Consider the following 27,356-nt stretch of genomic DNA (forward strand, 5'->3'; position numbering starts at 1 on the left):
TTCTACGTGACACCACGCTATGTGCTGGAAAACGATCAGAAGCTAGATGGACGCAGCCTGTGCTCATATGGCCATTGTGACTAACCCCAGGTCTCCCACCCGACAGCTTCCTCTCTCCAACTCAGAGTACCTGTTTCCCTTCCTCTACAGCCAATTGCACTGTGCCCTCTGGCATTTCAGAACCCTTCTCTTTTCTCTATCCCTGCATCAGCTTACACTCTCCCACAGCTCTGATCCCCTCTCTTCTGCCTTCTCAGCTTCAGTCTCCACTCCTAAACCCAGAGCCAGGTTCATCTTACATTTCCCATAACTCTCCTCCCTGCTCACAAAGCACTTCTCCTTTCACATTCTCTAACTGCCATTCTCTTTCTTCTGCAGTTCTCTTCCTTCTTTGCCTGCCTTTCAGTCCTACCATCCCATCCTCAGTGCCTCCCTGTCTCCCGAGGTCCCTTCCTCTTGCTCCTGCAGGCCCTAGTGATCCTCGGGCACTCACAAATGAGGCCTCATTCTGAGCTAAGAACAGCTCCAGGGAGGCAAGGTCAAGCTACCAGACCCAGGAATCCTAGATGTGACCCAGGCCCTGGCCCCCTAAGTGTCGGCTCCCCAGCAGAGCAGCAAATTGTTCCTCTATGGGTCTCAAGGTAACACCAGCTGCTCTGACATCATGGAGGGAGGAACTCTGTCAGGTTGCCAAGGCAACACCAGCAATTTATGACATCAGAGGCTTGAGGTTTTTGGTTCTCGGGGCTAGAAAGATTCAAGTTCCTGACAGCTGAAGTAAATGGGAATTCTACTTTTTCATCTCTTTGCTCAAGTCTCCCTGGCTTGGGAATGAAGTGCAAACACCTTTGGTGGGGTAGAGAGTGATTTGGCCAATGGAATGAATGCTTGTGAGCCTCTCCCTCTCCCTTCTCCAGATATCTCTGCACTCTCTCCCTCTCCTTCAGCATCTCTCCCTTTTGGGGCTTCGCCCAGTGGAATTTCTGCTTTCTTCGATGGCTTTTTTCCAAATCACCCCTCCTGTGGCGCTCTCCGCTCTCTTTGCATCACTCACGCTGTGTCCTTCTCACACCAGAGGCATTTGTTTCCTTTGATACCCGTCCTCTCCTCTTTCCCCCCCTCCAAGCTCTATGCTGCTCTGATCTGCTCCAGCACTCCTCCATGCGCCTTCCATTTACCTGCTTTGTACCATACACTTTCCTCCCCATCTTAGGCTTCAATTCCTCCCTTCCCCCACTTTACCATTGTATTCATTTCATATTGCTTTTTCTGTTGACCTCCTCTTTAGGAATAATCTATCATCTCTCTCTTTCCTTCTGTATCGCTATTAACCCATGTTTCATTTCATTCTCCCAATTTTTCATTAATCACCCCTGGTTCCTCCCCTGTCCCCCATTCCACATGGATTTTCCTCCCTTCCTTTGCACGTTGCTCATGACATGCATTTCTCTACCCCACGCATTTATTGCACCTGGCCTTCCTTTCTTTCTGTAACTCTGTTCACCTCTGAAATCTTCCATCTTCTGCCCCTGTCTCCCTCCTCCTCTAACCCTTCCAAGCTCCTGAGGTGTGGAAAAAACAGTGATGGGCTTAAAACAAGGTAAACTCTCGACTCTTTATCCATCTTTCCCTTCTTTAGGCTCAATGCACCTGGCCCCTTGCATAAGATAGACAGCTTCTGTCACACTAATGAAAACTACCTTGTAAAGAATCGTGCTGAATCCAAATATGATAATAGCAGGGGCCCAGGAAGAAGATGAACTAGAGAGTGAAAAGCCACTGATATCCAGAATGAACTGAAGGATGAGGGGCAACCAAGCAGGGTGGAGCTCAGAGTCCTAGAGAATGTCCCCTTACAAAATCAAAGTTGACAGTTAACGGACATAATGGCCCTGACTGATGAAGGGGTTATACGCCCCTGGAAGCCCATTAAATTGATTTCTTAGCCTGTTTATGGCCTTCACAAACCATCTTCCCCACCTCTCCCAGTCCCTTGCTCTGGTACCTTCTGCTGCTGCGGTTAAAATGCCGAGTGAAAGGATAAAGGATAAACAGAACTTAGGGTGACCAAGGAGAAAAGGTAGGAAGAGGGCAGATTATGGGAACAAAGGTGAGAACAGGCAAAGGAGATGATGGGAGACAGGGATGGAAAAAAAAAAGGGGAGAAACAAAATGCGGAAATGAAAAAATATACAATGGTAAAGTGAGGGAAGGGAGGAAAATCCAGTCAGCAAGGAAGAGGTTTGTGATGGGAAGCTCCTAGAGAGGCAGATGACACATAGGGGACCAGAGCTGAGGTCCTGATGGGGAAGACAGGCAAACAGTAAAGAGGACAGTGCACAGTACTAGGAAGTTCCAAAACTTCCCAGGTGAAGGTGGAAGAGGAGGCTGTCCTGGTCATGCTCAAAGGGCACTGGAGTCCTGGGGGGGGGGGGGGGGGGGGGAGGGGAGACACATCTGCTCCATTCCTGGACTCTTCCAGGCCCCCAACCAGTGACTACCACAATCATGACTGATGACCAAGCAAACTCCAAAGTAGCTGAAAAGCCAGAGATATCCATGTAGACCCTGAAGGAGAGGACATGGAGTCCTAGACAAGCAGCCAAGGCATGACACAGTGACAGGGACACACAGGGAGAGGACCACTTGGATAGGAAGAGTCACATGTGGAGACAGTGACAGACCGTAAGATGGATGGGTGGGGAGAATGAATGAGGTGAAGAATGGCAAAATCAAGAGGCAGGGACACATGGACAGAGATCAGCGGGGTTACAGGCGCTGCGAGACGCGTGGTCGAGTGCTCAAAAACGACAGGGCTACTCAGAGAGAGGGGCAGACAGAGCAGATGGAGAGTCGGGGGCCAGGAGAGACACTTCACCTTGAATGGAGCAGTGGCCTCCCCTCACCTACTCGTACCTTTCCAAAAAAAAAAAAAAAGCTCAACTTCAGGCAAGATCGAAGATTAAGGGTATCCACGTCTCCTCCCACCCACCCCACCCCCACCCTCACCCCCAGTCCCAGCCCCAGCGCGCTAGCCCATCCATCAGCCCGCTCGCCTGCCACGGTTCCTCCCCCATCCCGCGGCCAGTAGGGGGTCGCCAAGACCCAGGCCCCTCCGGGCTGACAGCTCCGAGCTCCCGCACTCACCCGGCCTCCCCTTCCCTCCAGGACCCCCGCTCCCCGCACAGCTCGGCGCGGTCCGACTAGGCTCTCGTTTCCCTCCGTCGGTCGGGCTGGCTCCCGGTTCAGCCTCGATAGCTTTCCCTTCTCCGTCTCTCCCTCCACCCCTGCATCTCCCTCTTCCCCCCCATCCCCGCTCGCACGCCCTCTCCCTCCCACACCCCTGCCCCTCCTTCTTCTCAGGCTCTCGGTCTGTCTGTCCGTCCGTCCGTGTCCCCTCCCCCAGTCCCTTCCCGTCCCTCTCCATGCCCTCCAGCGGCAGTCTCCGAGCGCCTCCTCTCCCCTCGGTCTCAAGCTTCCAAAGAGCAAGGAAGGGAAGAAGAGAGAGAGGGAGAGGAGAAAAAAAAAAAAAAACAACCCAGCAGCATCGGAAATCGATGCACTTACACCTCAGCTGGAAGCAGGGACGGGAGTCGAACCGCGGCCGCCAGGCAGCGCGAGGCGGGGAGGGGAGGGGGCGGCTCTTGGAAGGGACTTCTCCGATGTGTTGATTCCTTTTTCCCCTCCTCCTCCCTCCCTCCAGCGCTCACTCCGGGGCGTCGGGGACGGAGATGGAAAAAATAAATAAATAAATTCACGGCGGTGAGGGAAGTGAAGGAAAATAATCAATGCTATTTGGCTGCGGCTGAAGTGTTTTCCCGGCTTCGTGAGGGGGTTTCCATTGATTCACCCTGGGCACTCGCACGCTCCCTGCCTCCTCCTCCTCCTCCTCCTCCTCCTCCTCCTCCTCCTCGCCCTCCTCCTCCTCCTCCTCGCCCTCACTCCTCCGCCTCATTCACTGGCTGGAGCCGAGGCGTCCCACACAATGGAATAATCAATACCCAGGCGCCCGGGGCGGCCCCACTGAGCAGGTGCAGCGGCCCGCCCGCCGCGGTGGATGCCGGGAGTTGTAGTCCGCCCGCCCGCGAGCACCGTGTTTGTGCGCCTCGCTGGACCGTGGGCGGGACCCTGGGCCGGAGGGCAGGGGGGCCAGCGGCCAGCGGGCCAGCGGGCCGGGCCACCTGCGCGAGTCTGGCGCCAGGTCCAGGCCGGGGCCTGCGAAGAGGAAAGGCTCCTTTAAACTCTTTCCCATCTTCTCTTCCTCCTACCTACAGAAAGCTTACACGTGTTTTGTTTTAAACCAGCTCTAGAGCAAGCCCTGGCTTCTCCCAGCTTCCCAGAACTGCCCGAGGCCTCTCTCTCTTTTTTCACTCCCTTCTTCCTGCCTTATGAGTCCCCCTCCCTTCCAACTGGGTACTAGAAGCTTCTCTTCCCCAGCAATTATTCCGAAGTCTCCTAGAGCTTCTATCTCCTCCACGTGGTCACACGTCCCCAGCGCTGGGTGGGGGGAGGGGAGGTTCTGGCTCCTTGTCCTCATCTTCAGTTTATCAGCTCATAAGCTCTCCTGTATTCTAATAATAATTTCTAAGATTTCTTGAGTGCACAGGGATAGTTCCAAGCAGTTTTATATATGTTAACACGTTTAATCCTCACAACTAATCCCATTTTACAGTTGCGGAAACCAGCGCACAAACAAGTTAACTGGCAGAAGGACACAGCCAATAAGTGACAGAGCCAGGATTCAAACCTCAATGGTCTGGCTCCAGAGCCCAGATTAGCTCCTGTAGCCTACCAAACCAAACCAAACCAAAACCCCAAAGAACTCTGGAGTCCATGGGAAAGAGAAAGAAACTAAGATGTTGAATTTGTATTTTGTGACAGTTTGTCACTGAATCCTCACACCTATCTATGAAGCAGTCCACGTTTTACCAATGACAAAACAGGTTTAGGGAGGCAGAGTAGTTTGCCCAAAGCCAAACACCTAGAAAGTGAAGCTGGGAGTCAAGCCTGGGTCTGTCTGGCTTCTGAGTCTGGTCTTTCTGTCAAGCTGCTGCCTCCACCCCACTGGACTGGACCTTATAACTCAGGGAAGAGATGAGTTTTCTTTGCCCAGGGAACAAAGCTAAAAAGCAAAGGATGGATGAAAAGCAGGCCAGAGGAGTTAGGGGCTGGAGTACCCGCCCCTCCCTGCCTATTGGTGCTCGTCATGGGGTTGAGGGGAGGGGTGTATCCAAGAAATCCCAAGTTCAAGATGCCTTGTCTGTAAACCAGTGCCCTCCCACAGTACTTCCCAGGGGTCACGTGCTTCCAGAAACATACTGGGGAGAGGATAGGTGTTGAGAACCTGGTCCTTCTCACCCATCATAGGAGGGGGCCCAGGAGTTGACAAGAGTCATTGTTCCTCAGCAAAGCTACCTCATCCGGAGGGTCAGACTTACAAGTGACATTTCCAGATAACCACAGGCCTCAGAGGGAGTAAGGAGAAGGAGCCTTCCTTATTTTGTCTCCCAGAGCAGCCACATGGCCACCCCCATGTCTTCCTGTATTTTAAATGAACGTGAGTATTTTTCCTACTCCAGACGAAGTCTGCTCAGGGGCCACTGGAACCTCAGTGACAGATTCCTCCGTCTGGCACTCAAGGCCTTTTCCAACCTGCTCCTCAACTGTATTTCTAGCTTCATCTCCTCCTTACACACTGGCCAGGTGCTTTCCAGCTTCTAGGCCATTGCTCATGCTGTTTGCCTCGATCTGGGTTTCCAACTGCTGAAATCCTATCATGTCTTTAGTTCCATCCAAAATGTTACTCCCTCCTGCCGCAAAAAGTTTCCACTCACCCTTATCCTGGACATTTATACCAGGATGTATTTTCCTCGTTAAAACTCCAGAGTAGCTAAACTCGTCTTAGTTACCCTTTTTGTCAGCTCACTGCCACTGGCCTGCCCTTAGTGGGCGGCCATAGCAGTCAATTAAAATATCTCCTGGACAGTGTCTGAGTGAGTGGCTTGTATTCCAGGCCTACCTTTCTACGGAGTGAGGGGGCTGGAGACGGGACTGGGGCCTTAGCTCCTTCCACCCGGCTGTCCCCGCCACCCCCTTCAACTTTAGGTAGAGTCCCACAGACACTAATCGCAGCTTTCCTGTCACCATAGCGACAGGTGGGGAGAGAAAGCAAATTCTCCCTTTGGAACTACATCTCCCATCATGCACCCGGGCCCCAGGGTGCCGGGCTCAGCCTGAGGCCTGAGACCCGGGCCAACCCCGGGAGTCGGGAGGGGTCGGGTATGAGGAGCAGAGCACAGCGGATGGCCTCGCTCCCGGCCTACCGCGGAGGTCGCTGCCCCCTATAACCTACCAGGCCTCTCGGGGCCGATCTGCCCTCGGCACCGCCACATCGGGCCTAATATGGCCGCTCGTGCTGGGACTGGCCGGGTGCGCAGAGAGCCCGACCGAGGTCGGGGCCAGCGACTGCTCCCGGCATTCCTCGCGGGCGTGGCGTGGGCTCCCTTCCCCCATCTCCAGGTCCCGCGAGAGGGAGACCCTCGGGCTTTGAGGTGAGACCCGAGGCTCCACTGGCCCGTGCTGTGGCGGCGAAGGGCGGGGTCACCCCGGGCAGTGAGCCACTGGCCTCCGGGTAGCAAGGTGTGGAGGGGGAGCATTGAAAGGAGGAACCCTGCTACATGGCCTGCTCTATAAGGAGCCCTTTGGATTGAGGACATCATCAGCAGTGGAAGGGATTTAACTGGAGACCTGTCACTGTGGCAGAGCCTTCATTAGAGACAGATGGGGCTATCCATCAAGGAGGCAGGGAGAAAGAGCTGTAGCCCCAACAGAGAGCTCTGCGACAATGCATGTGCCTCATAAGTTCTTCCAAGGGTGTCTTTGCTGAGCTGTCGCCCTGCAAGGCTGATCACCTTTGGGAACTCAGCAAATGTTTGTTGATTGACTGATTGCAGGTAGAATGGCCCAGGGCTTGATTGAGGTGGAGCGGAAGTTCGTTCCTGGGCCTGGCACAGAGGAACGGCTGCAGGAGCTGGGGGGCACCCTGGAGCACCGGGTCATCTTCCGAGACAGCTACTATGACACCCCTGAGCTGAGCCTCATGCAGGCAGACCACTGGCTACGACAGAGAGAGGGTAGTGGATGGGAACTCAAGTGTCCTGGGGCAGCGGATGTCTCAGGACCCCACACTGAGTATGTGGAACTCACAGCTGAGCCTGCGGTTGTGGCCCGGCTCTGTGAGGTGCTGGGGGCTGAGATCCTGGGGGCTGGACATGTGGCTGCTGTGCTGGGCCCACTGGGGCTGCAGGAAGTAGCTAGTTTTGTGACTAAGCGTAGTGCCTGGAAGCTGGTGCTGTCCGGAGCTGATGAAGAAGAGCCGTCGCTCCGGGTGGACCTGGATACAGCCGACTTTGGCTACGCTGTGGGTGAGGTAGAGGCCCTGGTGCACGAGGAGGCTGAAGTCCCAGCTGCCCTAGAGAAGATCCACAGCCTCAGCAGCATGCTCGGTGAGGCAGACAGGCCCTTCTGTGCTGTCCCTGCTTCCCACCTTCCTCTTCTGGATGGACCCGCTGGGCCAATTAGTGGGGCAGGGCCGTAGGGTTATTTCTGTAATAGGAGTCCTGTTAGCAATTTTCTAGAGGACCCAGTTTGCTTAGGGCTCTATCAAATCCAGCTCCCTCTTTCACAGTAGCTGTCTAACCTGGACTTAATCCTTCCATGTGTCTCTAATCTATTCCAGTTGTTCTGTCTCATTTAGCTTTCATACCTTTTGTCACTCCAGGGCCTGTTCATTTCCATTTGTCAGTTCTCTGCTTCAGTCTTTCAATCCATCCTTCCTTCCCCCATCTCCCAGCCTCTCATGTTTACAACTACCTAGATCCTCATTTAATGTGTCCTGTTGGCTTTGAGTAGAAAGCAAGAACACCATATTCATGTGACAGACAGCGGGACAAACATTGGTAGATATTTCTTTCCAGGCTTAGCTCCCTTGTAGACAGTTCCTCTATACAAGTGTGGTGTTGTGCATCCCATGGGGCCTTACAGCCCTGGAATGCTGTTCACGCCTCCTCAGCAAACATACTCTGAGTACCCTGCTATATGCCCAGCATGCTCCCTGCCACGAACAAGATGACACTGGCTTATCGTGCTCCACGCCACAGACAGGCTAGCATTTTGCGTGAATCCCACCCCGTGACTGTAGCTGCTTCTCTCCTCCCTTGGTTTCTCTCCGTGCTTCTCTGCACGTGCTTCATTACCAAGCTAATGAGCTTTGGCCTGCCTAGATGGGCTTTAATCTTGATTGGGGGACAGGAGCAATAATTGAAATGAGTTGATATTGAGGCACCCTCTGTCTTCATGGCGCCTGAGTGCCTCCACCATTTCTCCTTGCTGGAAAAGAGCCTCATGCTTGGCTTCCCAGCCGCCCTCTGTCTGAAATGGCCCTTTTAGGCCCCACTTCCGCAGGCCAGGAAGGGAGTGGGCTGGGGGCTTCCAGAAGCTGGATGGGCGCGGTTCAGAATCTCAGTGCTGCCTTGGAAACCGCTGTCAGGTCCTGGCTGGGTGGGCAGGAGCAGAGTCAAAGCAATGTGGCTCTGTCTGGTTCTCCTCATTCTCTGTCTGCCTGTAGGTGTGCCAGCGCAGGAGTCGGCACCTTCCAAGCTGATCGTGTACCTACAGCGCTTCCGGCCTCAGGACTATCAGCGCCTGCTCAAAGCCAACAGCTCCGGAGACAAGCCACCTGGGACTACAGATCCTGACAGTAGCCTGGGCTAGGGTGTCACCTCCTTGATGGGGCAGAGAGCTTGGGGCCTACCAGGCTCATTCCTGGGCTGTGCCGCTTCCCTTCCCACAGTGACTCCCCTCTCCAGCTCTGCCTGTTCCATCCCCCTACCCTCAGCTCTCCTTCCTTCTGGAGCTCTCCTGCTGCCTCCTCTCCCTCATCCGTCACATGCAATCTGTGGGCCGCCCCTCTCCCCTGGCCGCTAAGCAGCCTCCATTGATTTCCGCTCGTGTTTATAGGATTTCCACTTAGCTGTGATCAGTAGTTAAGCACAGGAAAATCCCTTGCCACCCCCCCTCCCTTGGTCGATGCCATTGATTCTGCCAGCGGCTCCTAAACCGCCTTACAGCTGAGTTAGAGATGAAGGAAGGCAGCAGGGATTTCCCTGCCTTGGGGGGTGGAGAAGAGCAGCAAGTTGGGGAAGTGGGTGGGAATCCCTGTTAGAAATCTACAAATTCTGGGTTGATTTTACCACGGTGCCCTGCTCTGGCTCAGAGGGCAGAGTGCCTCCTGTGGAGTTTAGGGGCACATGTGCTCCTCTACCTGGAGAGGGGTGGAAAGAAAACCCCCCTTGGTTGAAACAAGCTCGTCAGGCTCAGGGGAGGATACATACTTCCTGTGTAAGAAGGCTCTTGCCTTGCTGTTATTCATATACGTTTTCTACCTCAAATATACTCAAATATGGCTTTCCCCCCTCAGACTTTATTGGGCTTTCCTTATTGGTGGGGGAAGGGGCAGGTGTGGCAAGCACAGGACCAGAGCACCACCTGCTGGCGGCCCACGGGTGTAGGCTCCACGACGCTGGGGGCCTCCGGGTTTGGGACACAGGAGGATTTCAGGCAGTGAGTGGAGGCTCAGTTACTGCCACGTCTCCACAGGCAAGTTGTTCACCTCGAAGATCTCCTGCACTGACTGGCCAAAGTGGGTGTAGGTGAGGCGCAGCTTTAGCCGCAGGGGCGCCTAGGAACAGGAGAGCGGAGACCAGACTCAGCACTGGTGACTTCTCCCAGGCGTGGGCCTTACCCACCAGGGCTCCTGCAGCTCACCTTGTTAGGATTGAGGATTCTGAGGAGCTGGGTCATCGGAAGGCCACCCTGAGCTGGAACTGTGTCCCCACTGGGGGCCTGTAGCTGCAGCTGGAAACTCTGAACACAGGAGGTTGGGCAGAACACAGTGAGGCAGCTACCCTTCACACCCAGGAGTTCCAAACGCTCTCCTGTAACCCCGAGTGCTTGTCCCTGCATGTCGCTCCCTCCTCACCTCATTCTCCACCCCACCCACCTCCTCTACTCAGTGGCCTCTTCTGGAGTGCCCAGGCCACCTCCGAATCCTTTACAAACCTTGGGCACAGCAGCTTGGCAGATGAAGTGGGTGACATCACCCCCTGAGGTGTTGGTAGCGGTGACAGTGATTAAGAGCAAAGCAGGGGTTTCAGGGGGTCGAACGAAAGACAGACTCAGCTGTAGTCCTTCACGCTCAAACACTTTGAGATTTGGGATGGGAGCTAGGGTAGGGAGAGAGAAGCCACTCAGCCTAGGGGCTGAAGACAATGAGTTCATCCATTCGTTTGACAGAAGTGAGCACCCATTTGGGTGCAGGGCTCTGCCTGAGATGCTAGTGACAAAGTGGACAAGACGAGGTCCCTGCTGGAGCTTACAGTCCAGTGGGGGAGAGAAAAAATAAAGAAGAAAAACAAGATAGCCACCGACTGTGATGGGTGCCATGAAATTAATCACCTATGCCCGAGGAACTGGGAGGAGTGAACTGAATGGAGTGGGGGCCGGCACCTGACATTTCAGCTGAGGCCTGACGAGTGAGAGTGAGCTGGTCATTTGATGTGCTGGGAAATAACATTCCATGTAGAAGGAACATGGATTGCCAAGGGCTTGAGGTGAGGGGGTCTTAGGAGCTGAGAGGGGCAGTGGGTTGGTAGTGGGAAAGTGTCTGAGATGGGCTGGGGAGGAAGCAGGCCCCACAGGCCAGGTAAGAAGTCTAGAACAAAGGGATGACCTTGAAGGGTGTCCAGGAGGGGCCTGGCACCAGCTAATGAACCCATTTACCTACCAAGACGGGGATGTGATGGGGGGCACACAGCAGGGAAGAGGCCATAGGGACCTCAGTCCTGGCTAAGGAGAAACAGCACATTTCCACCCCTCTTCTCTAATAAGACACCTCCCATCTCCCCTTGGCTGAGGTTTACCGGCTGGTGGAGGAGCACAAGGAAGGTCAAGGAGGTGTACCAGGGCACCTCCTGGGGAGGGGTCCAGAGGGCGTGGATGCTGGGCATCCTCAGAGGGGCCATCCAGGAGATCTAACAGATCCAAGAGCTTTGAGGCCTGGAGGAGAGGGCGGCAAGGTCAGGGCTGGGTATAGAGACCTGACCAAGTCCTCGTCCTCCCAGGGCCTCTGGCCTCCCCACCTGGGGCTCTGTGGGGACAGGGGCTGCTTCCAAAAGCCGGGCTTCTTCTTTGCTTTCCTTTGCTTCCTCATCAACCTGAGGGCCACCTCGCTCCACAAGAGGCATCTTTTCCAGGATGGCAGCCCTGAAAGGATGGAATGCAGGTGTGTCCCTCTGGGTGGACCCTGGGCTTCTCATAAGAGGCATGTGGGAGGAGGGGTAAGAACACGGAGAGCCCTAGGTACAGGGTGCGTTGGAAGCGACCCTATGATTTTCTAAGATGGTGCAATGTTGCTGGTTTTCAGATGAGCAAAGAGGGTTGGAAGCCAGCTTAGCTTCAGTGAATTGTGGGTGGGAGGCTCTGACTGTAGATGAGGAAGGACCCAGGTGAGGACGAGACCCTTGTACCCAGGCAGGGGCTTTGGGGAGAGGGCAGGGGGCTGGGTCCTGGGCTGCAGTAGAGTACCCATCGCACCTCATGTGGTCGTACTTCCGGAAGAGCGTGTCATACTCCACAGCACGCTGCTGCAGCTCCACGTCCAGGCAGCTCCCGTAGATGGACACCACCTGGCGGATTCGGCTGGGCCACAGGGTGGTGTGTGAGTGGGAACGGCCGTCTGCCCCGCCCTTCAACACCAGGAGGTGGTGGGGAAGGGAGAGGCCCCATGGAACAGGCCCCACGATACTTAGCTCAAAAGGAAGAACCTGAGGCTTGGGGGGTTGGGGTGTGTGCCGGGAGAGAAACTCAGAAACTGGTGGGCACAGCATAGGGACATCTCTCACTGGAGGCACCAAGAAGAGGGTCTCCGGGAGGGGCCGGGGCCCCTTCTTACTTGTTGTCCCCACGGAGCCGGGTGCTGAGCTTCATGAGGGCTGTGAGGGCGTATCCTCGGGTGGCCGGCAGGGACATATGGGACTGCAGCACCCTCTCCAGCAGTGCCAACACCTCCTCTTCCTCCACCTTCAGGAGGACACAGGTAGTGACCCTGGGGCCAGCCCTGCCTCCCCTGCCAAGACCCTCCTCAGTGTCCCCCCAAAGCAGGCTTCACCTGAAGGGGCTCGATCTCCTCACAGCTCCCTTCCAGCAGGAGGTCCCCGTATTCCCCGATGCACCAGGCTGCCACTTGCACCAGCGGTTGCTGCAGGGGATGAGAAACATGCTGGACCAGGGTCTGGGTCCCCTCCTCACCTCCAGACCCTGTGATATCCCTTTAGGCGGTGCAGAGATGATGGATTTTACAAGGGTAGGGAAAGGGAAGGGCCTTGGCACAGGAGCAGTTATGTTAGTTTGTGCCCAGGCTCTGTCCTGGCTCCTGGGCTTCCTCTGCCCTCTGGTGGCCAAGTGGCAGAACTACATGGCCTGACCACAAGGGGTGCAGGGAGGGTGAAGTGAGAGGGTTTCTCCCCCGAGGAAAGGGTGGCGGTTTCTGCCCACCCTACTGAGGTAATACGGAGAGGAGGCTATAGACACTGGCTGGCATGTGTTACTTCACTCAGCATTCCAGGTAATAATAAAACCTCATACATGCAGAAAGAGCTTTCATCCATCTCATTTGATCCTCAAGACAGCTCCCGGAGGTAGGCAGGGTAGAAAGCTGAGTACGCTGAGCATAAAGAAAGTTAAATGGGAACCAGAGCCAGGACAGAAGCCCGGGTGTTCTAACTAAAACCAGGGCTCTGTCTCTGAGTGTCCCTCCACTAAGGAGATAGTTGTGACCTCCAGGGAAGAACAGCTGGGAACCAGGTGTAGGGAGCAGGTGGCCCAGTCAGGGCTGGGAGGGTTGGGTGGCCCTGGGCCTGGGTGGTAGGAGTGGTACCTGGGAGATGTCTTCTGCCAGGGCGCAGTAGAGGCGGCGCACAGAGTAGGCGTGTAGCTCCTGGGCCCCGCCAATCAGCTGGGTCAGGTTGGCCACTGCGTCATCCCGCACGTGGGCGCCTGCCTGGAGGGGGTGAAAGGGGCCAGGTCAGCGTGGTGAACCCCGCCACTCCCGCCCGGCTCTCAGACCAGCCCCTGCCTCACCGTTGTCAGCACGCGCAGGATGGTGTCTATGTGCCACCGCTTGGTTGGGGCATACCTAGGGGACGCGGCTCATCAGTCCTGGTGCTGACCCTTCCCAGATTCCACCCTCTCTGTCTTCTGGGCACCTGTCACCTCACCTCTCTGCAGCCAGCAGGATGCCTGAGGCACAGTCGGCCCGCAGATCAGTGGGGCAAGACTGCAGAAAGCCCTGCAGCTCCTGCGTCATGGCTCGCACGTTGGAGCTGTTCACCAGAGCCAGGCTCAGCTCCAGGGCCCGCCTGGTAGGACAAAGACATGTCATCTCCCGACATGCCTCAGGCCTTCCCCTTTCCCAGGTACCTGTTGCCTCAGCCCCTGACTCCAGCTGCTTTGGGCTGGCCTGGGTCTTGGCCCCAGGTGCCGGGCCCTCTGCCCTGCCCTGTCGTTCCTCTGTCCTGCTCACCTGCTGAGGGAGGTGTCAGGTTCCTGCAGACATTCCACCACGGTGGGCCGGTGCCGCTGCACAGCACTGTGATCAGACTGCACCAGCCGCAGCAATGACGTCAGGGCTACGTACCTTGCCAGAGTGGGAGAGGCCCTATCATGCCATGGCCATCAACCCTCTCCCCACAAATCCTGCCCTGGGTATTGGGAGAAGAGGCAGGTGTATTGGGACATTGGGAGGAGGGCAGAGAGCCAGGGGCTCAGTGGCACAGCCCAGCCAGACACCTGGGACTATTACCTAATGTTCTTGTCACTGTTGAGCAGAAAGCGGCCAAGAATGTTGACAGCTAGAACCTACGGGAGGTGGAGGTTGGGGACTGTCAGGGAAGGAGCAACCTGTTCATTCAGGAGTGGGCACTGCATGGTACAGGATGATGGGGTGGGGAGGAGAAACCAGTGCACAGGACCTGTCTGCCTGACTGGGCTGGTGGGTGAGGCCACGGGGGGAGAGGCTATGGGATTATACCCGCAGGCCAGCTGCAGAGCGGATGTCCAGGATGGTGAGCACTGTCTCAAACAGGACTGCGTTGCCCGCATTGCGGCTGGTGTCTGTGTTAGTGGCCACCTGAGTGGATGGGAGAGAAAATGCATCTATAGGGGGCTCTGTCCTCTATTCAGGTCTTTGAGAGGTCTCCAACATGTCATCCCTCAACCATCTAACAAAGTTCCTGAGCCCCAATCTGTGCAGGGGCTACCACATTGAGACAGAACGTGTAGTCCAAATGGAAATGGAGATGTGATTATACGGCCACTGCATGGTCAGTGGTCATGTGAGGGATGCCCTGGGCTGGTGGAATACAGAGCAACAGACCTAACCAGGGCCTCCTCCCCAGCCCCCAACCTGGGCCAGCAAGTCATTCATGGTCTCACTGCTCTCCTCGTGGTTCCGGCCCAGAATCCGAAGCAGACGAAGTATCTGGACCTAAAGTTGGGTTAAAGGTTGAGGAGTAAGGTAAGGAGTCATGGGGCTAAGGAGAGAAATCCATTAAGGAGAGCATTGTGAGGGACCTGGCTGGTTCCCTAGAGACTCCCTGCCCTGCCCCGCCTCCACAGGTCCCTTGGGCCCTGGGAGGGGATTACAGGTGTGTGGCACCAGGGGATTTGGGGACAAGCTTTTTTTTAAATTGTTACCAAGCTAGATTTTCTAACCTCTAGGCGTCTCCCTCCCCACACTGGTCCTGAGGTGACCTGGGCAGTCCTGTGCCTGCCATCCTCCTTCCCAAGACACTGACTGAGCCAAAGTGTTCTCGGGGAGGTGACCACCGGCCATGGGCTTCTGGCAAAGCTCTCTGTTCCAGGAACGCAGCAGGGAAGGGTCAGCCCACCTGCAGGAAGGGGTCACTGACTCCAGATATGCTGTGTTCTGTGGAGTATCCTGTCGTCAGCAGAGTTCGGAGAATCTGCACCAGCTGGGGCACCACCTAGAGGGAGGGCACAGCCTTACCTGGGCGTCCTTCTGAATCCTCTCATCCTTCAGCCCCATTCCAACCCCACTGCCCCTCTCTTCTTGGACCAGGGCCTGCCTCTTCACCAGCCCACCTTTCGAAAGTGCTTGAGGGCTGCAGGGCTTCGTTCGCAGAGCTCCATGATCAGTGTGATGGTGCCCAGCAGGATGCCTGGGTGAGGTGGGGGAAGCGAATGGTGGGCCAGGGGCACAGAAGAGTCTACTGTGTGCATGTGTATGCACGTCCTAGCCTTCTCCTATGAGCTGGTGTTCCCGTCCCATTTTTCACTTGTCTGTAGACAGAGCTGAGGCAGGGGATGGGGAGCCCTGTGGCCTTACCATGGTGGCGTTCATGAAGCAGTTGGGCACAGGGTGGGAGGAAGATGGTGGAGAGCTCAGGGACCTTCCGGATCATGTGCACTGCAGTCAGGACAGCCTGCAGAGGTCAGGGGGCTCAGAGAGGGCAGAGGGCTCCCAAGATGGATCCCCCCAACTTCTACCACATGGCAAACACAGGACAGTTTCTGGAGGGGCAAGTGCCTGGAGCCCTACCATCTCACCTTCTTGCGCACATAGGGGCTGGGCTGCAAAAGCAGTTTCTCCACCTCAGTGGCCAGATCTCGGCACATCTCAGCAGAGCCCATGGTGCTCAGAGTGCACAAGGCCAGGCCTTGCACTGCCTGAGTCCCCTGGCTCAGGTCACTGCAGAGTGGGAAGGACGGTCCATCAAGCCAAGGGGAAATCCAGTCTTTCACAGAACCTACAGCAGGCAGTCCCTGGTATTTCCCAGTTCCCCCATCTCCCATCTCCCTGATTCCAAGTGCTTCCCAGAGCCCTCTCACTTCTTGATGCTGTTGGTAATGAGCAGGTGGGCATCCTGCCGCTCATCCAGCAGAAGCATGGCTCCCAGGTAGCCCACCCTCTTGTCTGTGAATCTGGGGGAGGCGATCAGTTTCAGGCACTCCATCTATAGGGAAGGGGGCAGACCAGGAAGGGGCAGGGGTGAAATCGGAGGCACTAACATCCCTTTCTATCTTCCTTCTTAATGCCACATGAACTTATAGGGGCACCATATCCCATCCCCCTCCCTTGAACAAGAGGAGAGGCTTAGGAGATTCAGAGTTAGTGGGTAGTTTAAAGACAATAGGAGTGGAGGAGGATGGGAGAGGAGAGGAGGAAGTGCCCTGGATGAGGCTGGTCAGAGCATGAAGGGTTCAGTCCAGTTGATGACCAACAGGGATTGTAATGGGGAAGGGTCTGCGGTGTACGCTGGAGGGTTCAGAAACTTTGTAGAATAAAAAAAAATCGGGGCACAGATACGTGAGGGGCTCCGAGACGCTGCCCCACCAGCCTCTCTCATCAAACTCCGAAGGGAGGCGTCCCTGCCCAGTACCTGTCCAAAGTGGGCGGGGTAGCCCAACATGTGGACGTAGAGCAGTTTGGCCAGCTGGCGGTGCCTGTGCAGAGGGTCCCCATCGCGGAAGGAGGCCCGGATGTGGGCGCACTCCTTTTGGATCACCTCTCGCTCCTGGGCCTGGGTCTTGGCCCCACGAATCTCCTCGATTAGATCTTGAACCTTCAGCGAAGGCACCAACATCCTGGGGGGCAGAGCCCGGGAATGGGCGGCTTTAACTTTCTCAAGCCAGGAGTGCCTGGCCTTTCGGCCCAGTCTTGCCCTGGGCCAAGATCCTGAGGGCCTGGGTCCCACACCTGCTCTCAAACTGAGCCCACATTTACCTTTCTCCACGTGGGCCTCCAAACTCCGCCCCCTCCTCGCCGCCAGAGATCTCCATTACGCATGCGTCCCCGCCCCACCCTGCGCCGTTTGCTAGTGAGCATGCGCCGGAACCCCGCCTATTCCCCCTCAGCCCTCCACCTGGTTTCCCATCCCTTGCTTAGCCATTCTTTTCCTTCCACGGCCCTGTGCTATTTCTTCCGCGGGATTCCTCCTGCGTGCACATGTCAGGCGGCCTCTGCTTCCCCGAACCAGGACGCCATCCCTGACGCCAGCCTCACCTGGCTTCTGGCTCAACTCCGTTCCTCTCCCCCCAGCGCTTCCTGGTACAGGGCCGGGCGGGGCTTGGTGCTTCGTCTGGTCCTTCCCTCTCCCCGCCCCCATCACGGGAACCCGCCCCTCCTCTGCTGCCCTGCTGAGCCTTTTGAATCCTCTGACCTCAGTCCTCTGGCTTTGGAGTTTAGGAGAAGCAGCTCTGATCCGCACTGGGGCGGCGAGACTGTCTCTGAGGCCTGGGGATCCCCAAGAAGGCTCCTCGGACATTCTCAGCACTCGGAGAGCCTCAGAGAGCTTGGGTTTGAAGCCATCGCACCCCAAAGGACATAACAGTCCCCCCCCTTTTTTGAACTTTTTTATTAATATATTTTTTTTTTTGTTAAATTTCTTTGTATTTTTTTCCTGCAAGACTTGGTGTTGGCGGCACTGTTGTAGTTTAACTTCAATCCCAAATTCCAGGAAATAGAAATCAGAAGTAGAGGTTGAGAGGGGAGGAAGGAGAGAGGCAGGCCAAGGAGTAAACAGACTTTGACTAGAAAAAAAGAAGAGGATGTGTGTGGTGGGCATTCCCAGGCAAGGCCATTCCTTGAGGGAGGGGGTTGGCAGGCAGCTTGCCTCTGCCTCATGCAGGGGAGGGAGGAAAGATCCCCAGGGACCTTATAGTCCCCTCTTCCTTGGGCTTCCTGCCCCCAGGGGAAAAGCTAGAACCAGGGATCAGCCACCACCTCAAACAGGGCTCTCCACCCACCTCTCAGCCCCCTTTGCCGCCCACCTCTGCCCGGCCTGGAAGATGTGTGAGGGTGGCTTCCTCTGATCCCCTCCTTCTGTCGTTTTCCCATTTCACAACATTCCAGTGTGACGTGGGAAGGGACATAACCGACTTAGAGACTACTAAACTTGTCACAGCTCCTGCTGCCCTGTGAGTTCCTGTTATCGTCTGTTTCTGTTCCCCAGAACTGCCCCAACCCCCACTGCCACAACTGCCAGAGTTGGGGAGTGGGGTCCTTGCTCAAGTGCCTCTAACCCTCTGCTGTAGAAATGTCTTCTTCAGGCCCCTTAGAAATTTAATCGAAGGCCACAAGTGAGTCCAGACCAACCAAATAAATGTTTAGGGGAAGAGAGAAGGGTGCGAGAGATCAGTGGGCGGACTTGGCTGCACTGGACGTTTTCTTTCCTTACACATTGCTCTTGACATGGCACGCCGCCCTAGTGGGTTGGATGAGGGGCTGGCTGTTGAAGAAAGAAAGAAGGAGATGCTAGGGAGTCATCCTACTTTCCCTTTCCCTTATCTGCTTCAGGAAAGGATGGAGTTAGGCAAGAACCTAGCTCGGTGCTTGGAGGTGAGATAGGGTCCTCCAAGGTCAGAGATGGAGGCAGCACCTCCTCCAGCTTTTTCACTAGGCCTCAGAGGGACCCCAGGCCCCTTGGGTCAGGCTCCTACCACAGCTCGGCCAGTGCCTCACCCAGCATACAGTCCCCCCTTCTCCATTCTCTTCCTCCTTTCCACTCAGCTTCCAGAAGACTCCTCAGGACACCAAACCCCCCACCCTCATCGAAGTTCAGGTCTAAAGAAAAGGTGGGGAGGGTGTGGGGCAATGGTCTGACTTAGATTTGTGTGTCTCAGAGAAGAGAGCAACTCTGAGGAGAAAAGCCCTTCATATGTAAACAATCTAGAGAGAGAGAAGGGGTGGGGTGGGGAAGGGAGTGAGGAAGACGGAGACAGATCCAGAAGAAATGAGAGAGTCTGAAAGGGGAGAGGGGAAGGAAGAGCAAGAGAGGAAAACCAAGGGGAACAGAAAAGAAAGGAAGGGAAGGGAGAAGAGAAAGAAAGATAGGAGAAGAAACAACCAGGAGGAGGAAGGGAGAAAAAGGCAGGTCCAAGGAGTGAAGAGGCAGCAACCGAAGCCAGACTAGGCTGGGCAGGAGCCTCAGGTAAGGAGCTGAGAGAACAGGAACGCCAGGCTGAGGTCCAGGAGGGCCACGGCTCCCACCACCAGGGGATTGGCAGCTCCCTAGGCAGATGGGGGAAATGTAGTCTCAGTCCCTGAGGAAGAGGTCCAGTGACAGCTCCCATCTTCCTGCCCAGGCTGAGGTGGCAAAGCTGAAGGGTCCCAGCACCTCTCCTCAGTCTCAGGCGTGGGAGGATCTCTAGCCTTTGTTTTGGATTGCAAAACACCCCTCTTCTCCCAGGCAGGGCCCCACCTTCCCTCTGGCTCCCTCAAGTCAGGAACAGCCTTTCCTCTCTCCTCCCTCCACTCCCCTCCCACCAGCATGTCACGTGGCCCAGGCAGAAGGTGCCTGGTCTTAGTAGCAGGCGTTGGCAGCAGCAGTGGTACTGCAGTAAAGCGAGAGGGATGAGGGGTGAGGATGTGGTTGCTAGGGAACAGGAGAAGGCCTGAAGTCCAATCAGAGTAGAGGGTTCTGGGGAATCTCCGCCCCTCCTGGGTTTCTGTCTTCTTTCCTATTTCCCTTCTTCCCAGGAGAGGGAGGGAGAGACAGGGTAGGGAGGGACAAGCTTTTCCTTTTTTATTTCTGGGCACCAAAGAGAGAAAGTGTGGAGGTGGGGGTGGGGGTGGAGTAGGAAACTGGTTGCTGAAATGATATGGGAGGAGAACAGGGAACCATGTTCTAGCTCCACCGTTAATTATTAGTTTGTAGCCTTGGGCCAGTTACTTCAAGTGCTCTGGGTCTCTGTCAAATGAGGGAGTTGGACCTGAAGGTCTCTTTTGGGATATGGGCCAGGATTGGGCAGGCAGAGAGGAAGCTGAGTCCAGATCAAAGCTCCTCAGGGGATCAGGCAGAGGTCTAGACAGAATGAGAGGCAAGGCTTTGGGAAGAGGGGCCAGAAAGGAGCCAGAAAGGAGCCGAGACTCCGAGGGCACAAAGTGGGGACGGAGGGTGTCTCACCGGCTGGGCGGGCCTCTCGGTTGCAGCAGGCTCCTCAAGCTCTTCCATCAGGCACCTGGCTTCAGGACCCCTTGAAGACAGGCCCCTCAGGACTGGTGTGGCCCTGGGCTCAGGCTCTGAGCCCCCTGGGGTCCTCAGCTGGGGCAAGGGCTCTTCATCTTCCCCCTCCTCCTCTCGAAGACTTCCAGAACTGTCGCTGCGGCCTCCAAGGAGTGGGGAACTGTCTCTGGGCCCTGGCCCCTGCATCCCAGCCTCATCCTCGGCCTCATAGCCAGCTAGTTCCTCTGCCTGGTCACCTGGGCCCCCCCACTCCTCAGGCCAAGCTTTGGGGCTGGAGAAGGGACCCCGGTCCCCTCCAGGAGGCAGTGGGCTCCGGCAGGCAGGGTGTCGCCAGGGTTGGCGGGAGGAGGCAGGACTGCTGGGCAGTTCAGGGGAGCCCTCTGAAGGGGTCAGTCCATTCTCGTACACCCCAGGGCTGTCCTCATCCAAGGGCTCTGTGTCGGAACCTTCTGAGTCCTGTCTCGGTCTGTGGCCTGGGGCAGGGATAGCTAAGAATCAGAGGGGCCTAACTGGCCTTGAGCTGCAAAAGCTACAGCTTTATCCCCCTGTCTGGGCACCTCCCAGAACTTTGATGTCCCCAGGCTTACAGCCTCTCATTGCAAGACCCCAACCCCCTAGTCATTCTTGCCCTGTTTCATAAATTCCCAGGTCCATTCTCCAAACAACCAGGCCCGACCCCCACCCTCCGTCCCCTTGGAGCCTCATTCTGTGGCTTTCCCATCCCCAGTCCCCTGCAGGGATTGCCCTCCCCTTTCCATGCCAGAGCCCCCACCAGCTCCCCAGGGACCCACCCCTGCCCCAGGCTGCCCATGCCTCACCTGGGGCCTCTAACATGGGTTGCAGGTCCTGGGCTATCAGTTTGGCCATTCGAGCTGCCTCCACAGCCTTCTCGGCGACACTGCTGGCTGCCACCGCCTTGAGAAGGGCATCTGCTGCCCTGTTGGGTTCCAGGGACAGGGACTTAGCAGACCAGCCCCCACTTCAAATTAGCCCCACTCAGATACCCCAGCCCCCTGGCCTATGTCCCCACCACAATCCCCTGGGTCTGAGCTCACCCCTGGAGTGCTCACCCTTGCTCACACTCTGCCAGTTGCTCTCTTTCCTGGCGGGCAGGGCCACTGGCTTTTGGCTTCTTCTAAAGCTGGGCTGAGCCTATGTCATCACCCCCCCCTTCACCCCCCCGGCTCCTCTCACACCCTTCCACCACTGCATCCTGTAGTAACACTTCTTCCAGCTGCAGGGGCCAGGCCCTCCCCGGCTGCCCGCCACTGTCATTCCATTCCTGTCATGCTCCCTTCTCAGTGACAAATGAGACTTCACTCTCTTAGCACATCCCTCTGCAGTCACACCTGCTTGGTGCTTACAGGTTATGCCTGCCTGCCCTCTCTGCTGTCTGTACCTCCTGTTGTCATCAACTCCTCTCACACTCCCTGGGGGTGCACAGCCCTCTCTGGGGTCCAGGGCATTTTCCTGGACCTTAATCCTGCCCTCCTGGCAGCCTTGCCTGGCCCTGCCCCTTGTTCTGGGCTGCCCTCTCCCTCTGCTGGGAGCCTTTGCCTCCCTTTCCCTTACTGCTGCTAGCCCTTCTTATTATTTGTCCCTGCCTCCTCCACTGCAGATTTCCTGACCTGAGAATTTCACCTCTTGATTGTCTTCACCCCTTCTGTTATCACACTGTCCTCCCTGCTTGGTCACTGCCACTGTCCCCTGTCCCGCCCCCTCCTTTCTGAGTGCTGGAACTGGAGTAAGGGTGGGTCCCCCCCTTTCTCCTATGATCTATTCCCTCTCCTGCTAACATGCATACTTTCTCAGCATGGTGATTAGACCTTCTGGGTAAGCTCTTAGTCTCCCTTCCACAACCTCCTCCCATCCTGCCCTGCTCCATAGGTACAGGTCGCCTGGAAGCATTATCGATCCTTTCCCCACTGGGGTTTCCCAGTTCTCCTTCTGATGTCAGATGCTTCCTCAATTTTCCCTTCCCTTTCAGCCTCTGCTGTTAATCGTAGGTGCCTTGTAATCATTCATTCAGGTCTGTGATCTTGACTGAAGGTGGGGCACAAAGGAGAAGGAGATAGAGGTAATCAGACATCCTTGTCACGGGCTTGAATGGATCCAGACCAACGACTCCCTCTGGCCCCAGACCTGGTTTTGTCTGGCCTAGGAAGGCAGTCTGGGTATGCATGTAGGGAGAAGGGTGGTGGTGTCCACTATAGTCTTTGGTCCACCTCTTCTCTATGTACCTTGGGAGATATGGTCAGCCTCCTCCCCTCAAACTTGGTGAGTCAAGGACGTTTAGAGCCTGTTTGGAGGGACTTCAGATAATGCTGTTCTTAGGGCTTTCAGAGTCTATATACTAGCCCTGTCCTGAAACTGAGCTGGTCTCAGGATTTAGGGCAGGGGATGAGGGTCACAGTCTTGAGTTGCACTGAGTTCTACTGCAATACTGCCCAGAGCCTGTTTTTTTCAGTTTAGATGGTATGAATGATCAGGTCCTAGGCAGTAGACCCAGTCTGTGCTCAGGCATCAGGCCAGGCTCAGGCTACCTGGCAGAGGCACCTGCTGCTGAGGCTCTGCTGTATCCATGGCAGCTAGCAGCCAATCAGATTTGCCAGGCCTGTTGCTGGGGAGACCAACCAGCCTCCTCCCACTGCCTGATCCTCCAGCTACTGAGATCAGTTGTTCCTGCACATGCCGGCTCCCCATCTTTCTAAAGTGCTCCCTGGTGCTTGGCCCTCCCCCTTCCCGGGCTTAAGGCCCTGGACTTTAACCACCCACACACTCAGATATATCTACAGATAGACAGTCTCTGGCTCAGGCATCTACTCTGGATATGACATGTTCACACACACACACACACACATTGTCACCCATTATACAAACTCACTGAAGCATATTTGGATGTATTTTGACCTCTGATCCTCTGAAACAGACTCAAATTTAAACAAAATCCTGTGCCCTCTCCTTTAAAGAACATCCAATATATAAAAATTCATATATGTGAGTTGTATAAATCAGGGCCTGTGAATCTAATGAAAAATGGATTTTTGGCTTTCTTTAGATCTTTGCTATCTAATCCAGTAGTCACAAGCCGTATGCTAAGCACTTAAAATGTGGCTGGTCTGAATTGAAATGATGTGCTGTAAGTATAAAATACATATTAGATTTCAAAGACAGAAAAAAAAAAGGGAATGTAAAATATCTCATTAATAATTTTATATTGATTATAGGTTGAAATGATAACATTTTGAATATATTGGTTTAAATAAAATATATTATTTAAATTTGTTTCATCTGTTTCTTTTTATTTTTTCCTATGGCTACTAGAAGATTTGAAACATGTATCTCACTTACATTATATTCCTACTGGATATTCCTGCTTTAAATAACACGGTTCCTGATGCACGGAAATGTAATCTGATTTACAGAAGGGAAATTTCATTTACTGGCAAGCCTCCTTTCCACAAACCTTTTATTAGTTGAGTAAAGGGAGCAGAGGAGGCCAAGCTGAGAGGGGCTATCTTTTCAGGTGGATGGGTCAGCTGTGCAAATTAGACCTCCCCAAGGCCCAAGGCCGAAATGGTCACGGGACTGTGGGCAGGCTGAGATGTGGTTAGGAATGCACACTCCCTGTCTCTCTGCTCAGAGCTTCTGCTCCAGACCTGAGGCCTGGAGCCTGGATCAGCTGCAAGAAGAGGAAGACTAGGGACAAGTCTGAGGTCCAAGAGGTTTCTTGGGCCTGCACAAGACAGTGCTCATTGTTACTCCTACACATAGCAATGACACACATCCCCACAAAAGACACACTTACAGTCTAAGACGGCTTGCCTCAAATACCCAGCCACCCACATCCACCTGTAGCCTCAGATATAAACACCCCAAATATCCGAGGCTACAACTGCCTGGCCCTAGGCCTGTGCTTCCCCACCAGGCCCTAGGCCTTGGCCTTGGGTCTTGGTCCTCCTTTAGGCACTGTCTCCCTTCCCTGTCCCCAGGATACCTTCTCCCCTTAGCCCAGCTTTGACCTCTGCACGGATGCCCACCTGGCAGCGGCGATCTCCTGGCGCTGGCGGGCAGTGCTCACAGCTCGACGGGCGCCCTCGACAGCCCGGTCCACCTTCTCCTTGACTTTGCCCCGCCGAAGGGCCAGAGGCAGGAGGCTGCGCACTCGCCCCCCGTGCACCAGCCGGTTGCGCTTGTACTTGCCCTCCTCTCGGGAGCCGTCGGGCCGGGTGGTGCGCCCGTAGCCGTGCCGCCGGTTGCCCAGCCACTCGCCCTCGTAGCGCAGCCCGTTGGAGCGCTGGCTCACCCCGTAGCCGCTGCGCCGGTCTGCGCACCATTCGCCCGCATACACCTCAGTGGCTGAGCCCTCGATGAGGGCGGGCGGCGCTGGGGCCGGGGGCCCGCTGGCCTCGGAGCCCGGGGGTCCTGTGCTGCCCACCTCGCTGCTCACCTCGCTGCGCAGGGAGCCCCGCTTGCTGCCCAAGGAGCTGCGGCGCCCGCCCGCCCGAAGCCCGCTGAGCAGCAGGGAGCGGCGGAAGAACCCGCCGGCCGCGGGGGTGCGCTTTCGGGAGGACGCGCCGTCGGCGTCCCCGGGCCCGGCCAGCACGAAGCCGCCCCGGGAGCCCGAGGCCGGGCTGCCGCCCTCGTCACCTGGCAGGGGCAGGGGCGGGGTCGGCGTCGGGGGGTCGCTGTGGCCCGAGTCCAGCGAGGTGCGGCGGGGCGAGCGCAGCAGCGCCGCCTGATGGTAGGGCACACTCTGGCGCACCCCGTAGCCGTGGCGCTTCCCGGCCTGCCACTGGCCCTGGTAGGTGCCTGCGGGCGGGGTAGGACCGGGAGAGACAGTCAGGACCCGCTGCTCCTTGCACCCCAGGCCCCAAGCACCCCTGGAGGCCTACGTGTCGGGTTGGAGAGGTGGGGGCAGTTAGCATGGAGGTTGGGGAAGGGCACTAGGAGCGGGGGACAGGCCAGGCTGGGTGGGAAGGCGTGGAAGAGCAGAGTGAAGACAGACAGGTAGCAGGAGATAGGTAGACTTGGGCAGTGCAGGTAGACAAGGGGAAGAGGGAGGGCTAGGCAGGCTGGTGTGTGTGAAGGACAGACAGTCCAGAGGGTGTGAAGGACAGGTTGACGGGGGTGTAGGAGATAGTCACGTGACAGGCAAACAGCACTAAGAAGGGCAAGCTGACTGAGGAAATGTGGACTAACAGGTAGAGCAGAGGTGTTAGGGACAGGCAGGTGGAGAGGGGAGGTGTCGGGGGCAGGCAGACAGGGGGTGTGTAAGGGTCAGGTAGATGGGAGGTGTGAGGACCAGGTGAACAGGGGAGGGGTGAAGGCAGGCAGATTGGGAGATGGAAAAGCAGGCAGGGGGCAGACAAATGAGGAAGGCGTGTGTGATGGTGGGAGGAGAGGGAAGAAAGATGGGCGCCGGGGTTGCAGATCGCTGGGGAAGGCGTCTAGGAAAGCAGCGGGCAAGGGGGCCCATGGCTGGGGAAGGCGCAGGCGGGACAGGCCGACGGGGAGGCGCACGCGGACAAGCAGACAGTAGTGGGCCGGGCCCCGCACCTCCGTCGGAGTAGGTCTCGGTGCCGTAGCCGTCCTGGAAGCCGTCCTTCCAGAGCCCGGCGTAGCGCAGGCCGGACACGCTCTCCCACACGCCGCTGCGCCCCTTCAGCCCGCCCAGCCACTCGCCGCGGTACGTCCAGCGGCTCTTGCGCTCCACGCCCAGCCCTTCGCGCTTGCCGTGCTGCCAGTGGCCCTGGTAGCTGTGTCCGCCGGGCCCCGTGAAGACGCCCAGTGACTCGAAGCCGTGCGCCCAGCAGCCGCTGTACTCGCCCTGGGCGCCGGGCCCCGTGCACACGCCGTAGCCATGTGCCCGCCCCGCCTCCCAGCCCCCCACGTAGCAGCCCCCGTCGTCAAAGTCGAACTTGCCCCCGGGGGACATGCATGTAGTTGGCGCGGCCTCAGCCCCCCGGCGGCTCAGCGCATCCTGGGGCTGGAGAGCCGGCTGGGGGCCTGGGAGCCGGGCGAGGCCTGGGGGCGGGGGCAGTTAGACCGGGGCCGGGCGGGGGGGGCCCAGCGCGGGCTGGCAGGGCCGGACCCTCATCCTGAGTGGCTGCGGAGAAAGAGGGGGGAAGTGGCGAGCGAGGCCCCTCCTCTTCGCCCGCCGCTCCTTGGCCCAGTGGCTCAGGGGCACCAGAACCGCCCCCAACCCCCCACCCTTCGCCAGCGTCTTCCAGCAGCTCCCAAGCTTTGGAGGCTCCCTCACCCCTCCCTTCTTGTAGAGCGCCCCTCCCAGGACTTGGGGTCCCGATCCCAAGCGGGAGTCCCACTTCTCCAATCTGGAACCCCAAAGTGTCGAGTGTGGATGGCAGTTTGGGGGTTGCTGAGAGGGGGGCTGGGCAGAGTCGTAGGCCACCCGCTTCCCTAGCTGCTGTGAGGAGCCCTCTGCCCCGGGGTCTTTGGGTTCCCAGGCAAGGAGGGGTGTGAAGATGTAGGGGGGAGATCGGAGCAAGGTGGGCAGAGGGTTTGGTGGGGGAAAGGATGGGGATGGGGAGGCTCTGCTGGGGAAAGGCAGGGGTGAGGATGGGCAGACAGGCGGAAAGGATGGGGCAGGTTACTCACCATGTGGGCTGGGGCTCAGGCTGCCTCCCAGGCACAGCATCCATGGCTGGATAGCTCCACTCCCACCTCGCCCGGGCAAGCCAAGCCCCCTCCCCTTCCGGAGAGACTGCTCCAACCCAGAGAGCTAAGGTGGGGGAGCCGCAGGAGAGTCCCCTTTCTCCCCAGCTGGGAGAGCAGGCGGTGGAGGGGGGGCGTGAGGTAGTGACAGGGGTGGGGGGAGACGAGAATAGCGTAGGGGAAAAAAAATCTGCCTTGGATAGGGAAGAGGAGCTGGGAGCTGGATGGGAAGGGAGAGGGGACTATCAAGAGGGGGTGTTTTTATTATTTTTTTCTTCTTATGGTTGGGAGAGGAGAAAAAAATCAAAATTCTGATTCCATCCCAGCACAAATCAATGTTTGCTCCATCCCAGCATCACGGGGGAGGCTGGGCCAGGCAGATTTAAAGGGGCAGGGAGAAGAGAGGAGAGGAGAGGATGGAGAGAGGAGGAGGCGATGAAGAGCCAGTGGCGATGATAGTGGTGGGGGGTGGGGGGAGAGCCCAAGCAGAAAAGCAGGGGTGCCTGCTGAGCCTACGGGGAGGGAGGAGGCAGGTAGGAAGGAGAATGAGAGGCACAGGGACCCCCAGAGTGCAGAAAA

At 56.7% G+C, this 27,356-nt stretch overlaps 4 protein-coding genes across 8 annotated transcripts in view; 1 reads left to right on the forward strand and 3 right to left on the reverse strand.

The window, feature by feature from the left end:
* The window catches only part of ZFHX2 (zinc finger homeobox 2), a 28,231-nt gene extending 24,344 nt beyond the window's left edge, over nt 1–3,887 (reverse strand). For all 3 annotated transcript variants that reach the window (XM_023622505.2, XM_070241338.1, XM_023622485.2), the window contains exon 1: nt 3,568–3,887. The gene's annotated coding sequence lies outside the window, so the exon portion shown is untranslated. The remainder of the gene's footprint in view (nt 1–3,567) is intronic.
* Nucleotides 3,888–6,170: 2,283 nt separating this feature from the next.
* THTPA (thiamine triphosphatase) lies at nt 6,171–9,477 on the forward strand. Its single transcript, XM_001492030.5, has 3 exons — nt 6,171–6,551; nt 6,954–7,505; nt 8,627–9,477. Exons 2-3 carry the CDS (start codon nt 6,959–6,961, stop codon nt 8,770–8,772), a joined length of 693 nt encoding a protein of 230 aa, XP_001492080.1. The 5' UTR covers nt 6,171–6,551; nt 6,954–6,958; the 3' UTR covers nt 8,773–9,477.
* AP1G2 (adaptor related protein complex 1 subunit gamma 2) lies at nt 9,462–17,251 on the reverse strand. 3 transcript variants are annotated; one of them, XM_070241357.1, is made up of 22 exons: nt 17,141–17,251; nt 16,518–16,722; nt 15,967–16,091; nt 15,685–15,826; nt 15,464–15,560; nt 15,220–15,296; nt 15,006–15,101; nt 14,522–14,602; nt 14,147–14,245; nt 13,919–13,974; nt 13,640–13,753; nt 13,335–13,475; nt 13,198–13,252; nt 12,995–13,117; nt 12,227–12,316; nt 12,011–12,138; nt 11,653–11,757; nt 11,199–11,322; nt 10,980–11,115; nt 10,120–10,283; nt 9,826–9,924; nt 9,462–9,739 (listed from the first exon to the last, which is right to left on the reverse strand). In XM_070241357.1, the coding sequence occupies exons 2-22, from the start codon at nt 16,719–16,721 to the stop codon at nt 9,638–9,640; spliced, it is 2,358 nt and encodes a 785-aa protein (XP_070097458.1). In that variant the 5' UTR covers nt 16,722; nt 17,141–17,251; the 3' UTR covers nt 9,462–9,637. The 3 variants fall into 3 exon arrangements, with proteins under 3 accessions (XP_070097458.1, XP_001491924.3, XP_070097466.1); XM_001491874.6 differs by lacking the exon at nt 17,141–17,251 and adding an exon at nt 16,862–16,949; XM_070241365.1 differs by lacking the exon at nt 13,919–13,974 and having other exon boundaries at nt 17,141–17,235.
* Nucleotides 17,252–18,811: 1,560 nt separating this feature from the next.
* Nucleotides 18,812–27,356, reverse strand: part of JPH4 (junctophilin 4) — an 8,918-nt gene continuing 373 nt past the window's right edge. Inside the window, exons 1-6 of the mRNA XM_023622542.2 lie at nt 26,721–27,356; nt 25,662–26,211; nt 24,143–24,914; nt 20,921–21,039; nt 20,043–20,575; nt 18,812–19,147 (exon numbers count right to left, since the gene is read on the reverse strand). The exon at nt 26,721–27,356 is cut by the window's right edge and continues 373 nt beyond it. Coding sequence (XP_023478310.2) covers nt 19,064–19,147; nt 20,043–20,575; nt 20,921–21,039; nt 24,143–24,914; nt 25,662–26,040 — 1,887 coding nt within the window. The 5' untranslated portion in view covers nt 26,041–26,211; nt 26,721–27,356 and the 3' untranslated portion in view covers nt 18,812–19,063. The remainder of the gene's footprint in view (nt 19,148–20,042; nt 20,576–20,920; nt 21,040–24,142; nt 24,915–25,661; nt 26,212–26,720) is intronic.

Source organism: Equus caballus, chromosome 1 (genome assembly GCF_041296265.1).
Source record: "Equus caballus isolate H_3958 breed thoroughbred chromosome 1, TB-T2T, whole genome shotgun sequence".
In the NCBI taxonomy this organism is placed as follows: domain Eukaryota; kingdom Metazoa; phylum Chordata; class Mammalia; order Perissodactyla; family Equidae; genus Equus; species Equus caballus.